General features: G+C 37.6%; 1 protein-coding gene across 4 annotated transcripts in view; it reads right to left on the bottom strand.

Annotated features, from left to right (window-relative positions):
• The window catches only part of FRMD4B (FERM domain containing 4B), a 341,019-nt gene that overhangs the window by 137,664 nt on the left and 188,384 nt on the right, over positions 1–14,971 (bottom strand). For all 4 annotated transcript variants that reach the window (XM_031953872.1, XM_031953849.1, XM_031953859.1 and 1 more), the window contains one exon: positions 10,021–10,115. In XM_031953872.1, coding sequence (XP_031809732.1) covers positions 10,021–10,115 — 95 coding nt within the window. The remainder of the gene's footprint in view (positions 1–10,020; positions 10,116–14,971) is intronic.

Raw genomic sequence — 14,971 nt, forward strand, 5'->3', positions numbered from 1 at the left:
TCTGTCGGGACTAAATAGGGATATCACAGCATAGTATTTTCACCTTTGTTGTTGTTGTTGGCTTGCTTTTTTCTTTCTTTCTCATTTTTCAGTCCTTTTTGATCTGATCTTTCTTTGCAGAAAGATAAATGCGGAAATATGTATAGAAGAATTGCACATGTTTAATCTATCCTGGCTTACTTGCTGTGTGGGGAAGACAGTGGAGGGAGGGGGAAAATTTGGAACACAAGATTTTTCAGGAGTGAATGTTGAAAAGTACCTTTGCATGTATTTTGAAAATGAAAAGCTATTATAAAATTTTAAACAATGAAAGCCTCATAAAATGAATATCAATTTTTCTCTCTTTCTTTACAGTTTTGTTATTTCGGTCAAACTATTTTGTCATTTCAGTTTTAAAAATTGCTAATCTCACCAGCTAAATCTGAAAATCAAATTTGATCAAAGTATATCATTTTTATTTAGTAGCTGTTGTTCAGTTATTTCTGTTGTGTCCAATTCTTCATGACCTCATTTGGGTTTTTCTTGGCAGAGATAATAAAATGGTTTGCTATTTCCTTCCCCAGCTCATTTTATGGATGAGGAAACCGAGGCAAACAAGGTTATGTGACTTGCCCAGAATCAGACAGCTAGTAAGTATCTGAGGCCAGATTTTGAACTTGGGTCTCCCTGATACCAGGCCGGGTACACTCTCTACTATATCACTTAGCTTCCTTTTTTATGTTTAGTAGGAAGTGAGAATTACATCTTTTAAAATGAAGAAGTGAGACATTCTCCATATTCAGGAATGAAAATAGTATATTACTACAAGAGGGACATTTCTGAGTATATTTGTGAAATAAATAATGAAACATCTATTTATTTATATTCCTTTATTCAGGAACTTGAATATCTTTGTTTTTTTAAATTTAGTTCTCTATTGACTAGAATTATGGAATATAGAACAGGAAAGGACCTTAAAGAGATAATTTAGACTAAATCCTCATTTCTTGAATGAGGAACTATAGACACAGAATATAAAGTGTTGTGGACATGTAGCATGAAGGAGCAAAACTAGAATTTAAACCCATGTTTTCTGACCTCTCTGTTCACTAAGTACATGGTGCTGCTACTTAAGACTCTGAAGCTGAAGATCATTTAGTTCAATCCTCTAAGAAGAAGATAATTTGTGCAATTGCAATAGATATAAATCAACTTCTTCAAATGGATTGCTGATCCTTAAAAATAGAAAATAGGTAAAGTAAAAGACACTGACATCAACTAACACTATTTCCTGAAGGAGTTTAAATGATGTAAATAAATCACCCCAATAAGGAGATCAAAAAAGACCAGAAGTTGCCTCAGCCAAAAAACAACTGGTCTCCTTGCCAAGTGGAATGCTATGGCAGCCAAGAGCAACTCTGCTTTAGAATAAAAAGCCAATTGCCGAATGTCTTGGAGGTTATTATGTAATCGGAATAGTCTCCGACACGGTGAAGAGAGATCATTTCAAGAACATTTATCAATGAAAATGGAGGGACAATAGTCACCGAAGCAAAACAGGGACAGATTTGTTAGCATTTCAGTGACAATTTATTATCATAGCTGAACTCTCCACTTCATTCCCAATGTATTGTATTAGGAAGAGGAAATGGTAATAGAGAAGATAAGCATAGTTAGACCAAACTAAATACACAAAGAAGTCATCTTTGCCAGGAACAACACACATTTGTAATTATTGAGGGGGTGAATCTTCAAACCTCCTCTAAAAGAGGAGGAAGATGTCAAATTACTGCAAAAAGTCACAGATGATATTAACTCCAAAGTGGTGAATGATAAGACTCCAAAAAATCCAAATCCATATGTCTACTTTCTCATCTCTCTAAAATTTTTCTTAAAATGAAGTAGAAAAAATATGGGAAGCAAATGAGTAGGGTTTCACAAGCAACATTCTCAGTAGTGGACCATATCTTCAGAGTCATACAGTTGTCTAAAAATATATAATATGCTATACATACACACATATAATATATGTGTGTATGTATAGCATATTATATATACACACATATATTTATATATAGATGCAGATACACATGTACATATTTATGTATATAATTATATATGTACAAGATGTTATTGTTTGTGATACATTAAAATTTTGTATTTTATATCACATGAATTTCCCAACATAATTTCCAGTAATGAGTTTTCCTTTGTAATAAAAGACAAAAAAGAAAACCAACTGATACTTGTTTTATAGTATGTGTATCATTCCACACTCACATTTCCCCACATTTATAACAACAAAAAGACCAGAAAATATTTCCTCATTTCTTCTCCTGAGCCAAGTTGGTCAATGTGGCCATGCAGTAATAAAGTATTATTTTTAAAGTATTTGCATTGAATCTCGTGAAAATCAACCACCACTCATCCCATTTCATGTCTAACCAATTAGGAAAAAACCAAACAAACATGCAGACTTTTGGGTAATTCAATTGCTTAAGATTGAAAAAATTTCAAAGATTTGCTGTAAATTGTCAGGAACATTTAGGAGTCCTCCCTGGTCCATTCCCAGAGATTTCAGCCTTTGGAATAAGTTTCTTTAGTATTAACAGTGTGAGACAGGATGAGAAGCTAGAAACATAACAAGCCCTTCTGCATTTGTAGGAAACAAGGGTGAGTGATTTGGTCAGGGATTTAATCTGTTTCTCAGTTTCTTTGGCCTGTAGTATTGATGGCTGACTAAACCCGGGGCGAGTACCTAGGGGTCTGCTTTTATTCAAATTATGGGGCCTTCTGAATGCAGAACAAAGTGACCACAAAGCAGGAGAAAGAGCCAAGGTGAGCCCAGCTATTTATTGGGAGGAGACTCAGCCACTGAGGAAGGCAAGTATCTCTAAAGAGAGCTTTGGGAGCCCTCTAGAGGAGTCAAGCTGACACGCCATGCAGGGAAGGACACAGGGAGGCAGGCAGATTTTTATCATGGGAAGAAGCAGAAAAAAGAAATCATTAGACTTTTATTATTATTATTATTATAGCTTTTTTATTTACAAGATATATGCCTGGGTAATTTTTCAGCATTGACTTTTGCAAAACCTTCTGTTCCAACTTTTCCCCTCCTTCCCCCCACTCCCTCTCCCTAGATGGCAGGTAGTCCCATACAATCATTAGACTTGTTAAGAGTCTCGAGGAGCAGATTGTTTTTCATTGATTTTATCAGTCACGATGATCATACAATCACTTTTATTTTGGTAACTGTGATTTCTTCTATCCCATGTCCGGGCTCCATGAGGCAGGCACTTGCCCACAAATCTTCCTGAGCCTCAGTTACTTCATCTGTAAAACACGAGGAGCTAAACTAGACATGGGACATTGTATTTTACTTAATTTTATTTAATCCTCATTCATAAAACCTCTAGTTAATATCCCCTTCAACTCACTCAGTTGCTGGCCCTCTAGGAGCCTTCTAGCTGGTCTCCTGCTCCCTCAAGTTTGTTTCCGCTCCAGTTCATTTTCTTCTCTGCTGCCCAAATTATTTTCCCTAAAGTCAGTGACAGTGCTGGCCCTGATAGTCTTCTCTACTGGTTGCCTGTTACCTCCAGAATCAAATAAAAGGTCTTTTACTTAGCACTTAAAAAAACTCTTGGGGCAGCTGGGTGGTGCAGTGGGTAGAGCCCCAGCCCTGAAGCCAGGAGGACCTGAGTTCAAATGTGATCTCAAACACTTAACACTTCCTGGCCGTGTGACCCTGGCAAGTCATTTAACCTCAATTGTCTCGCCAAAAACAAGCAAAAATTCTTTAGAAACTGACTCGACTTCAATCTATTTATTTATTTTCCAACCTTGTAATTTCCCTTCATACACTGTATGGTCCAGTCAATTTGCTGTTCTTCTACTAGGACAATGTCCTTCCCTTTCTGTGCCCTGACTGAAGCATGGAATAAATGGCACTTCCTCCTCATGTCAACTTCTAAAATTCCCTAATTTTCTTAAAAGCTCAGATCAAATGCCATCTCCTAACAAGATCTCTTGTTTCCCCCAAGTAGAACTGCCTCCTTCCCTGATTAGCAGATGTTTGCTTGGTCTATCTGTTGTCTCCCCCCAGATATTAATAAGCTACTTGAGGGCAGCCAGTATTTTTTTTTTTGTCTTGCCAAGGTCTTCTTTTTGTTCAGCAGGATCAAACACAGCGCGAATTTATAGCATGCACTTAATGTTTATTGATTGATACTGTGATCTTATGTCATCATAATAATAATTAATAATAATAATGACTAGCATTTACAGAACACTTACAGATATTTCATTTGATCCTAACAACAACCCTGGAAAGTTAGATCTTATTATTAGCCTCATTTTAAAGATGAGGAAATTGGGGTAGATAAGGATTAAGTGACTTATCCAGGCTCACACAACTAACAATTGAGGCAGGATTGAATGGAGGCTTCCTCTCTCCAAGTTTAATACTCTTTTCACTATGTCACCTAGCTGCTTAAATGATGAATGGGTTGTGATCGACAGATCTACACTGATGGAGGGAATTCTGCTGTGCTCCTGAAATCATAACTTCTTCCTGCATTTCTAGTTTTGCTCTGTAGCCCCACGAGCAAACCATTTTCAATAACTGGGTACCCATTGTACCACATGTTTAGTTTAGTTTTTCTGGCCTAAAAAAACCCCAACAACTGTAAATGTTTCATGTGTCATCTGTACTGGAAAAGTAGTAGTGTGGGAGGGATCGGGGGAAAAAAATGCCAAGAGAAAATACTTACTAAAAATATTTACAAGGCAAAGGGAAAGAACTAGGCTGGTGACCAAAGCATACCAAGGAGACACCCTTGGAAAAAAGCAATTTTCCAAGTCTGGTCTCCAGAAAGGTGGGAAGTGCCAATCATAAAAAACAACTTCTTATGGAAATAAACACCAGTAAGAAACAGAGGCTCTCTTCCCCACCAGATGACAGTTTGGGGAAAATCTTTCCCTTCATCTGATCATGTGGAAATGATTCATTATTATTGTTATTATTTGTGTGAAAAGAAATATTTTCTCCTCAAAGACTTTTGGCTGAAAACCTTCCTGAAATGGCTGTGGATTACAGAGAGAAGTGTAGCCAAATGCAAGTTTTGTCATGTTAAGGGGGGGTTGTAGGAGGTTATACTGTGTATCTGGAATTTCTCCCTGTAAAAGTTTTAAGAAAGAAATTCCATGATGTACAGGAAGGGAAAAAAAGGTGTCCGTTTTATTTAAGCTATTAGTTTATGATTTTCCTCTTCTTTTTGAAGAGATCTTGCAGTTGGAATGGTCTAATGTCTATGTATACAGAATTTAAGAGAACCTGGGTGTTCACCTGGCACTTGATTAAACAGTCTCTCAGTCTCCAGTCTTCCCAACCTCCAATTCGTCTTCCATGTCACTTAGAGAAGAAACTCACTTAAAGACAGTTTTCAATCCTTTGCTCAAAAATGTTCCCTGGCTTTCAGTTTCCCACTTTAGCTTTGCTCTCAAGGCTCCTAAATATCTTCTCTCCGTTCAACTGCTTCCTTTCTGCCACAATCCATTTAACTAAACTGATTTCCAGATCACAGATTGCAGCAATTAGAGGGAGCTGGAAGGGATTTTTGAGGTCGTATCCCACTGTCTTTTAACCCACTGCCCCCAACTTAGATCGGGTACTCCTAATTGTTCCACAAACACTCTGATCATTTTATGCCTCTCTGCCTCCAGCTCATACTGTCTATTCTTCTTGCCCTGAATCCATTCCTTCTTCTAGTAATACAAATCTTAATCATACTTGCAGTCCCTTTTCAAAGTCCGCCTCCTCCTTGAAGTCATCCCTGATCACTTCAGCCCTCCTTGATTCCCCTCTTCCCTCTGACCTTCTGCTCTAGACCGCTCAAAGTACCACTTAAGGATCTACTATTTTGAATTAATTGCTCACTGTTATTTCATGGCTATTTCCCAACTGAATGAACTCCCAAATTCCGCTGGGTAGTTTTCAAGGCCCTTCAAATAGTTTCCTTGTTGTTCAGTCATTTTCAATTATGTCTAACTTTCTTATGACCCCCCTTGAGGTTTTCTTGGCAGAAATACTGGAGTGGTTTGCCATTTTTCTTTTCCAGCTTATTTTACAGATGAGGAAACTGAGGCAAGCAGTGTTAAGTTATTTGCCCAGGGTCATATAGCTAGTAAGTGTCCATGTCCAGATTTGAACCTAGAATGATGAATCTTCCTGACTCCAAGCCTGGCACTCTACCCACTGCTCTACCTTGTGGCCCTAATAATATCTGTCTTGCGCTATCCAATTTTCCCACATTGTTGACCCAAAGCAGATTGATTGTGAACAATGGTCTTTGATACAAGGAGAATCAAACTATCACAAGAGCAGGTCATCATGGGGGTCCCTAGTAGAGAGGGAAAGATGTGGCAGAGTTAATTTAAAAAAAAATTCATCCATGATTAGAGATGGACAACTAGATTAGAGAGAAATATCTCCAAGATCAAGGCTGATATATAGTTCTAACCTGGGTTAGATTAAATTTGTGATATTAGATACATTAATAAGGAGGCTTTGACACCAAGAAATGTTCAATTACGGATTCAGGAATTCAAAATCAGAATCAGTAGTAAACTAAGTTTGTTTTTTGCTTATTCGTTTGGACTAAAAATGTGATTTCATCACACTTGGGAATTCTGATGAGGAAACGCCTTCTACTAAACCAGATCAATAATTCATCTTTAATATCTAGTCTTAGAGAGCTGCCTGGGGCACTAAAGGGTTACAATCCCAGGATGACAAGGGAATATGTATCAGAGGTGGACTTGGACCCAGGTCTTCCTAAGCCAACTTCATCCTTCTCTCTTCACTGTACCACATCGTGTCTTTATTGGACAAGTCAACAAGGGGAAAATCCAGAGAGAAGAGGAAGTCAATAGCGAGCCAAATGGTCAAAGTCCATTCACAAAGTCAAAGACTAAGGCTGGAGTCCAGGAGCAAATAGAAAAAAAACCAGCCTGCATTCATAAAGTATTTTAGGGTCACAGTAACCTAATGAAGGAACTGACAATGCTTAATCCAAAGAAGAGAAGGATATGTAGGGAGATGATACTTGAAAGATGATACATGTCACGAGCTGCTTGATTCTATAGGCAAAAGCCAAGAACTGTTTTCAAGAGGAAAACTGAGGTTTGAGGTCTAAGCCCTTAGGCTATTCCAAAGTGGAATGGCTTGCCTCATTGGAGATCTTCAAGCAGAAGCTGAAAGAGCAAAGTCAAGCTTGTCTTAGACAGGGATTCTTTAGGGAAGGACAGATTGGACTAGATGACCACCAGGATTTTTTTCAACACTAGAATTTTGTGATTTTAAAAAACAAATCAAATGACTTGTCTCTTATGATACAGAGAGCTCAGAAGACTGAGGACTTGAACCCAGAAAACTCTGGTCTTTGGGTCTCAAGCTAAGACTGCCTTTTCCATTCTGTTGACTTTATAAGTTAGATAGATTATCCTGACAGCATTCCTCTGTAAAACTGGGAAGAAGGGAAAAAAAACCAACCAGTCTTGAAATAGAACACATCTGCCTGTCTTTTCATAGCCATCTATTTTCATCTATGCCCGTAATGGAAGCACCACATTTGGAAATTATCATTTTATGGTTCCAGGTACTATGCAAGGACATGGCACGGACAGAACTGGGAAAAGTAACTTAAACAAATATCAAAGAAATTTCACTTGGAGGCAACTACTTTGTATATATTTTTATATGTTCACGTTATGCTGTATGTCTTTATATACGGAGTCATTGCTTCTACCATTAGGTAAGGAGAAGAGTGGGCCAGATTGCTTTTGGAAAATGTTGGGTCACTTTCAGAGATTCCACACTGTAAGCTGTTTGAAAAACTCACCCCTGAATGCCAAAATTCTCCTGGTGATGTTATGTGGTTGTGATCATAGATGGCTTTATATGATTTGGCTTAATGAATTGAGTGCTGGGTTTTGAGGCAGGAAGATCAGAGTTCAATTCTGTCTCAGACACTTATACTATTAGAAAGATTTGGAAATGGCTGACAATCTGGACACAAAGAGTAGTGAGCAATAGTTCGATATTACTGTTGTGCTTAGCTCTAGACTATTTAAATCTTATTTTCAAATTATTTATTTGTTTATTTACTATATAACATTTTCAGCAATTACTTGGATAAAGGGATGGAAAGTATGTTTATCAGATTTTTACAACTGACCCAAAGCTAGAAGAGGGCTAGTACCCTATGATATCAGAAGCCAGAAAGTTCCTAACAGGCTTCAACAAGATAAAAGTTAATAGGGATAAAAGTAAAGTCTTACAATTGAGTTTAAAAAATGAATTTGCCAAGTATCAGATGAAAGGGTATCATTAGGCAGCCATTTGTTGAAAAAAGATCTGAGAGTTTTAATAGACTTCAGGCTCAAAAATGGATGTGATGTGACATCTAAAAATGCTATCATAATATTGATCTAATTAAGAGAAGCTTAACTTCAAGGAATAAGGATCTGACACTTTCTCTGTACTCGGCTCTAGTCTGAGAATATTTATTGTATTTGTTTAATTTTGAGTGTTACAGATTGATAAACTAGACTGGGATGGTGAAGATATGGGGGTCTAAATCATATAAGGATCAATCAAAGGACCTGGGTGGGGATGATCACCCTCCAGACAAGAAGACTCATAGGAGATATAATATCAAAAGCTTAGTATCTGAAAAGTATATGAAAAATCTGAAAATTAGAAATTGAAAATGTGGAACAGGGATTACATTTGATCTGTTTCAGAGGACCGCACTGTAGTAATAAATGGGCAGAAGTTGCAAGTAGGTAAATTGAAACTTGATGTCAGGAAAAACTTAACAATTGTAGATGGCCCAATGAAGAATTGATCACATTGATTAGTAAGGGGTTCTCTGTCACTGGTAATTTCAAAGCAGCTGCTGGGTGACAACTTATTGGGTACATTGTAATGGGAATTGTCTTTCAGGGACTAGTTTGGACTGAATCACTATTGATGTCCCTTCCTGAAAATCCAGGATTCTAGGAAATTATGGTTCTATCAAAGTAGCAGCTCTGTGACCTCTGCCCCCTAAAGATGTTATTTGTGTCCCACTTTCCACTCAAAGGCAGTGAGTGGAAATGATTTTTGTGACAATTCTTTGTGTCAATTCACACGTTCAGTTGTTGGTTTTGTAAACTTTTTTTTTTCTTTTCTTCCTTATTATGATAGACTTCCTTATTATGATAGATTATTATTATGGAAGGAAGATAGATTATTATTATTATTATTATTCCTTATTATGATAGATTATATTATATATATATATATATATATATATATATATATAATTTATTTTTAAAAAATAGCTTCCAAAACTAAAAAGAGATTCACTTCTTGGTATAATCCAAAGATTAAGAGAATATTAAAAAGGAAGAGCTATGGAGCAAAAAGTTAGCAACTATCCAAAACATCTCTAAATATTCCAGAATTTCCCTTATGTGGGAGATCTCCAGAATATATCCCTGAATGAGAAGGAAAGTTCTATACTGGAACTTGAGAATGGATACAGAGCACACAAATTATGTTATTTTTTTTCCAAAGAGATAAATTTAAAAAACATTTAGTTTTAAATATTCATGCTATCTTTTCTTGAATTTGGCAATGTTATTAAAGTTACAATATAAAGCCATAAAATGTAAAACTTACATTTATTTCTCTGGGGTATATACTGAATAAGTCATTCTTTCCATCCAAACAGAGATGTATGTAGATAATAAAAGAGATCTACAAATTCCTTACACAAACTCCTAAAAAAAAAATGCACACCCGCACCCTATAATCAGATATCAATCAGTCACTTCCCTTCCTTTCTGCTGTCAGAATGAAAACTCCTCTTGGTATGAATGGTAAGTACTCTGTGTCCTAGGCTCAGGTGGAAAATATTTGCCTGTTTCTCACAAATTACAGCACGTTCATACCCCAAGCAAAAGCAAAAGAAGCATTAGCCAGCAAAATATACTTACGTGTCATCTATAAATGTTATTCCAAAATATTCCTTTTCTTTGAGATTGAAATGAGATGCCACAAGGTCCAGCAATTCTCTTGACAAAAGTTTGGGCTGTAAAACAAGGATTTTATTAGAAAGAAGGTTTCTCTCCCCCACTTGCAATCTCCTCAATCCAAATAGTTTAAGTAAGTTATTTTAGCATTATTAGATCATTATGTGTTCCTGGCGGTGAATCTGTTTGGACTTTTTCTCTACAAGAAATTGAGGGAGGGACAGATATTTACAGAGGGAAATTTGTAGAGTCTTAATCACTCATTTTTATATAATGTTTTCTAGTTTATAATGTATATTCCTTACAACAATCTAGGGAGACAGGGAGTAAAATATTTTATATATATATATATATATATATATATATATATATATATATATATATACATATACAGAGGGAGATGGAAAAAGAAAGAGATTGAGAAAGAGACAGAAAAAAGGAAGGAGGGAGGGAGGGAAGGAAGATGAGAGAAAGAGAGACAGAGACAGACACACAGACACACAGAGACAGGGACAGAGAGAAAAAGAAAAGTTCACAGTCATAGATAGGAACACAGGCTCAGAGAGAATCTGTCCATGGCATGTAGCAAAGGGAAAAACTGGGACTCTAAAGGCCAGTTTGAAGCTACTCAGTGCCTGTGCTATAAATTACCTGGCTCTGGACAACCCTCCAAAACAGAGGCTCTTAACCTGAGCTACTTAAGACTCCTAGGTTAAAAACCTCTTGACTCTTTAGAATAAAATTTTCAGAGAAGGTGCCATCCTGCCCTGGGAGATGGAGTTTCCCCACCCGGGAGTTCCCTATAGCAGTGAAACCCCAATCCCCGTTCCCATCTAATGTGCTACAATACACTTCCCATTCAAACGTTAGCTATAAGGTTACACTTTTATGTTTTAATTAATAACAATAAAACCTCACACCTGTCCAGCACTGTATAGTTTTCAAAGTGCTGTCATGACAATTATTTTAATGATCTACTAAACAGTCCGTCCATCAGCCCTCCCAGAGCACTACAGTGAGGGTAGGCAATGACAATGGGGTCTTTAATGTCTTTTGGGGATTTTCGGCCCTTAGCATCATGGAGGAAGGAATATTGAAACAGAAGAGGCAGTGGTCAGATACTGGGATATGGCCACCGGGACTTGAGCTTCATGAATGATGATGATGATGATGGCTGGCATTTATATCAGACTTTAAGGTCTGCTTTACAAATATTATTTCATTTTACCTCACAACAAACAACCCTGGAAGGTAGGTGCTATGATTATTCCCATTTTACAGAGGAGGAAGACTTGCCCAGGGTCCCACAGCTAGTAAATGTCTGAGATTAGATTTGAACTCAGGGCTTTCTGACTCATGTCTAGAACTCTCTCCCCTGGGGTAGACAGAACTAGAGAGGTGATAATTCCAGTGTTCTCTACACTACACACGGACTACTGCACTGTGTTCTGGATGCCGTGCTTCTGAAAAGATGGCAATAAGTTCGAGAGGGAGATGAAAATCTTGAAGGGCTTGAGATCATGCCATATGGTGAGGAAAAGGGATGTTTAGCTTGGAGAAGAGGCTAGTCAGGGTGGAGGAATGGTAGCTTTCTTAAAATATCTGAAGGGCTTTCAAGTGGAAGATGGATTGAACTTGTTTTGCTGGATTCCAGAAGGTGGAACCAGCAGCAGTGGCATAATATGTGGTACTTCTGTACAGTAAGAGTTGACCCAAAGTATAAGGGACTCCTGGGGGGGGGGGGGGGGGGGGGGGGGGGGAGGTGCCTTCCCCTTTACTCGTGGCAGGTCTGAAGGATCACTTACTCACTGGGTATGTCATCAAAGTGAGTCCTTTTCAGGTAGGGCTTAGATCAGGGGTTCTTGTTCCTGGGATCCCAAAGGGATCTTGGGTAAGATTTCAGAAGGGGCTATGAGCCTTCCATTTCAATAGAGTTGCTTTCTACCATAATCCATTAATGTTTTATTTAATACATTTAAAAATATTATTTTGATAAAGGGTCCATAGACTTTAAGACACAACTACAGGATCTGTGACCCCCCCCAAATGTTAAGAAGTTCTTGAGTTGCTAAGTTTCTGGGGTCCCTTCCAACTTTGAGATTCTGTGAATCTGCAAACACTATGAGGCAGGTGGTCAGACATTAATAGTTCTCTTTTCATCAAAGAAGAAATACTCAGATAGTTTAATTTACTCAAAATCATGTGGCTAATGTTAGATATCAGGCTTTCTAACCAGGATTATGTCACACTGAGTATGGGCCTTAATTTTTTTTTTAAACACTCTTTAAGAGAGCTGAAGGAAGACTGAAAGGTCTCTTACTTTTCACTACTGATGGTCCATTTGGGGGAAACATGAAGCTAAACTTTTACCACAGGAAAGGGGCTTTCAAGGTTAGATTTGTGGTGGGCTCCATGAGGTCTTAGTTCAAGGCCACATTTCCATCTGCCTGCTGGGTATCTCCACCTGGACATTATGTCATCACACCAAACTCGACCCCCTACATGCCCCAAAAGTTCACCATCCTGCCTCTCTACACATGCCCCACTTGACTTCCCTGTATTCATGGGTGGTACCATCATGTTCTTATTCACCTAAGCTCATAATTTCAGAGACATCTTGGATCATTCCTTCCCCTTGTACAAGTGGCAACTTCTGCATATTCAACTGCTACCATCTCCAACCCAACTAAGGTCTTTATTACCTCTTGCCTGGACTACTGACATAGTTGCTCTACTCTCAAGGAGTTTACTACTAGGAGGAAAGAAACAAATATGTAATTAAGTAGATGATAAAAAACACCTGGCAGTCTAGTCTAGTGGTCAGAGAGCCAATCTAGCATTCTGGCTTCAACGACCGTCTCTGACACATATTGGCTGTGTGACCCTGGAAAGGTTACTATAATTTGCAGTGAAATAGCTAAGCTATTGGTCAGGGCTGGCTGACTCCTTATTGGGAGTTCCTTAAACCAGTGAAATGCCTAGTTCAGACTGGCTCTTCTGTAATTACTTAAGTAACTTGGACACATTATTTAACCTCTCTGGGTCAGAGCTTCCCTATGTGTAGGAGGAAAAGGTTGTTGGATTATATCTGTTCTAGCTGTAAATCTATGATCCTTGTCTAATCCTTCTCAAGGGGATTGTTTAATTCCCCCTAATGAATTTACCTTATTATAATTCATATTATACTTATTAGTATATTGGTTTTATTTCTTCTATGACTCTATAATGCCCTTGAGAGTAGCAACTATGTCTTACCTGACCTTGTAGCTCACTTAGCACCTATCATGAGTTTCTGCATATAGTAGATTCCTAGCAATATTTCATTTATTCATTAAATTATTCCCTTGAGAATTATCTATTAAGTACTTAGAAAAGTCAAGACATGGTACTAGGAAATAAAGACCAAAACAAGATATTCTTTGCCTTCAGGGAGCTTATATTCTATGTTTGTTGAATTGAATTGCAAGGTTTTCAAAATGCAAAAGAAGAATTCTTTAAAATTAACAATTCTTGTTCTATTTTCCTTCCTTAAATATGAATAGATCCTTCCCTCCCCCCCCAAAAAAAAAAGGTGAAAGAGGGTTTGGATTTGGGTACAAAAGTCTTGGGTCTTAAGAGCTAAGGATAGGGAAAGTCTTGGAAAGGGAAAAGGCATAAGACTGGAAATCGGGGGAAGGTAGGGAAATAGAAGATACACAATTTCAGCCAGATACTATGCTCTTTTCAGTGAAAACAGGCAATAGATGCAGACTTGTTCTTCTTCAGCATTGAAAGTCAAGCATCCTAGCACACTAACACTGACATAAACTAAGAATGCTTAGTCTTGAGAAAAGAAGACTCCTGGGGGAGATAGACAAAATAACAAATAAAGAAGACATTGAGAATTAGCGTGTTATTATGACAAAAATGGGATTTAACTAACGTTGCTTAGCCCCAGAAAGCAGAACAGGAACAAAAGGTGGAAATTTCAAGAGACAGTTCTGGATGAATATAAGGAACCAGCTTTGCATTCACCATCAGAGCTGCCCCAAGTCAGGATGGAGGTAGCACATTCACCCCCTGTTAAGAGATTTTCAAGCAAAAGTTGAATAAAATTTGTCAGAGATCTAAATATAGAATGGAACTCAGAGGCCATCTAGACCAATCCACTCAACTTACAAGTGAGGAACTGAGCACAGGGAAGTAAAGGAGGAATTCTTTTCAAGTCAGTCAATGAGAAATCATTAAGGACTTAATTATATAATAGGCTTCTGATGCTTGTTATCTGTGTGGGTAAGTCACTTAATCTCTGCTTGCTCTAATCCACTGGAGAAAGAAATCACTCCTGTATCTTTGCCAAGAAAACCCCATGGATGGGTATAGTCCATGGGATCACAAAGTTGGATATGACTGAATAACTTTTAGTGATTGAATAAAGAATGGACTAGTATATATATAAATACATATATGTGTGTATGTGTGTATATATATAAATTCTATAGCTGTCTTGTTCAGAATGGCAAAAAGAAATATAAAATTGTGCTTAAGTGTAGAGATGTGACTAATTAGAAATAAATACAAAATTATGGGGTATTTTATACTATAAAAAATGACATGAGAAAAAATGTTATAGCGGTATAAAAAGTAAATAATAAAAATATATCAGAACAACAACAACAAAAAAGAATGGAGTGGAATTGGGAGAGCTGTGAGGCAAGGAGACCTTAGTGGGTTATTCTAATAGTCCATGTGTTAGGTGATGAGGGTCTGCATTAGGGAGGTCAAATCCTGGGAACAGAAAGAAGGGGACATATGAGGGAGATGGTGTGAAAATAGAAATGACAAGAGTTGACAGCAGAGTGGATATGTAGGGTGAGGATGAGTGAGGAGTTGAAGATGGTCAACTCAAGGTCAAAATCTTGGGTGTTTGGGAGGA

The sequence above is a fragment of the Sarcophilus harrisii genome, chromosome 1 (assembly GCF_902635505.1).
Source record: "Sarcophilus harrisii chromosome 1, mSarHar1.11, whole genome shotgun sequence".
NCBI lineage: Eukaryota > Metazoa > Chordata > Mammalia > Dasyuromorphia > Dasyuridae > Sarcophilus > Sarcophilus harrisii.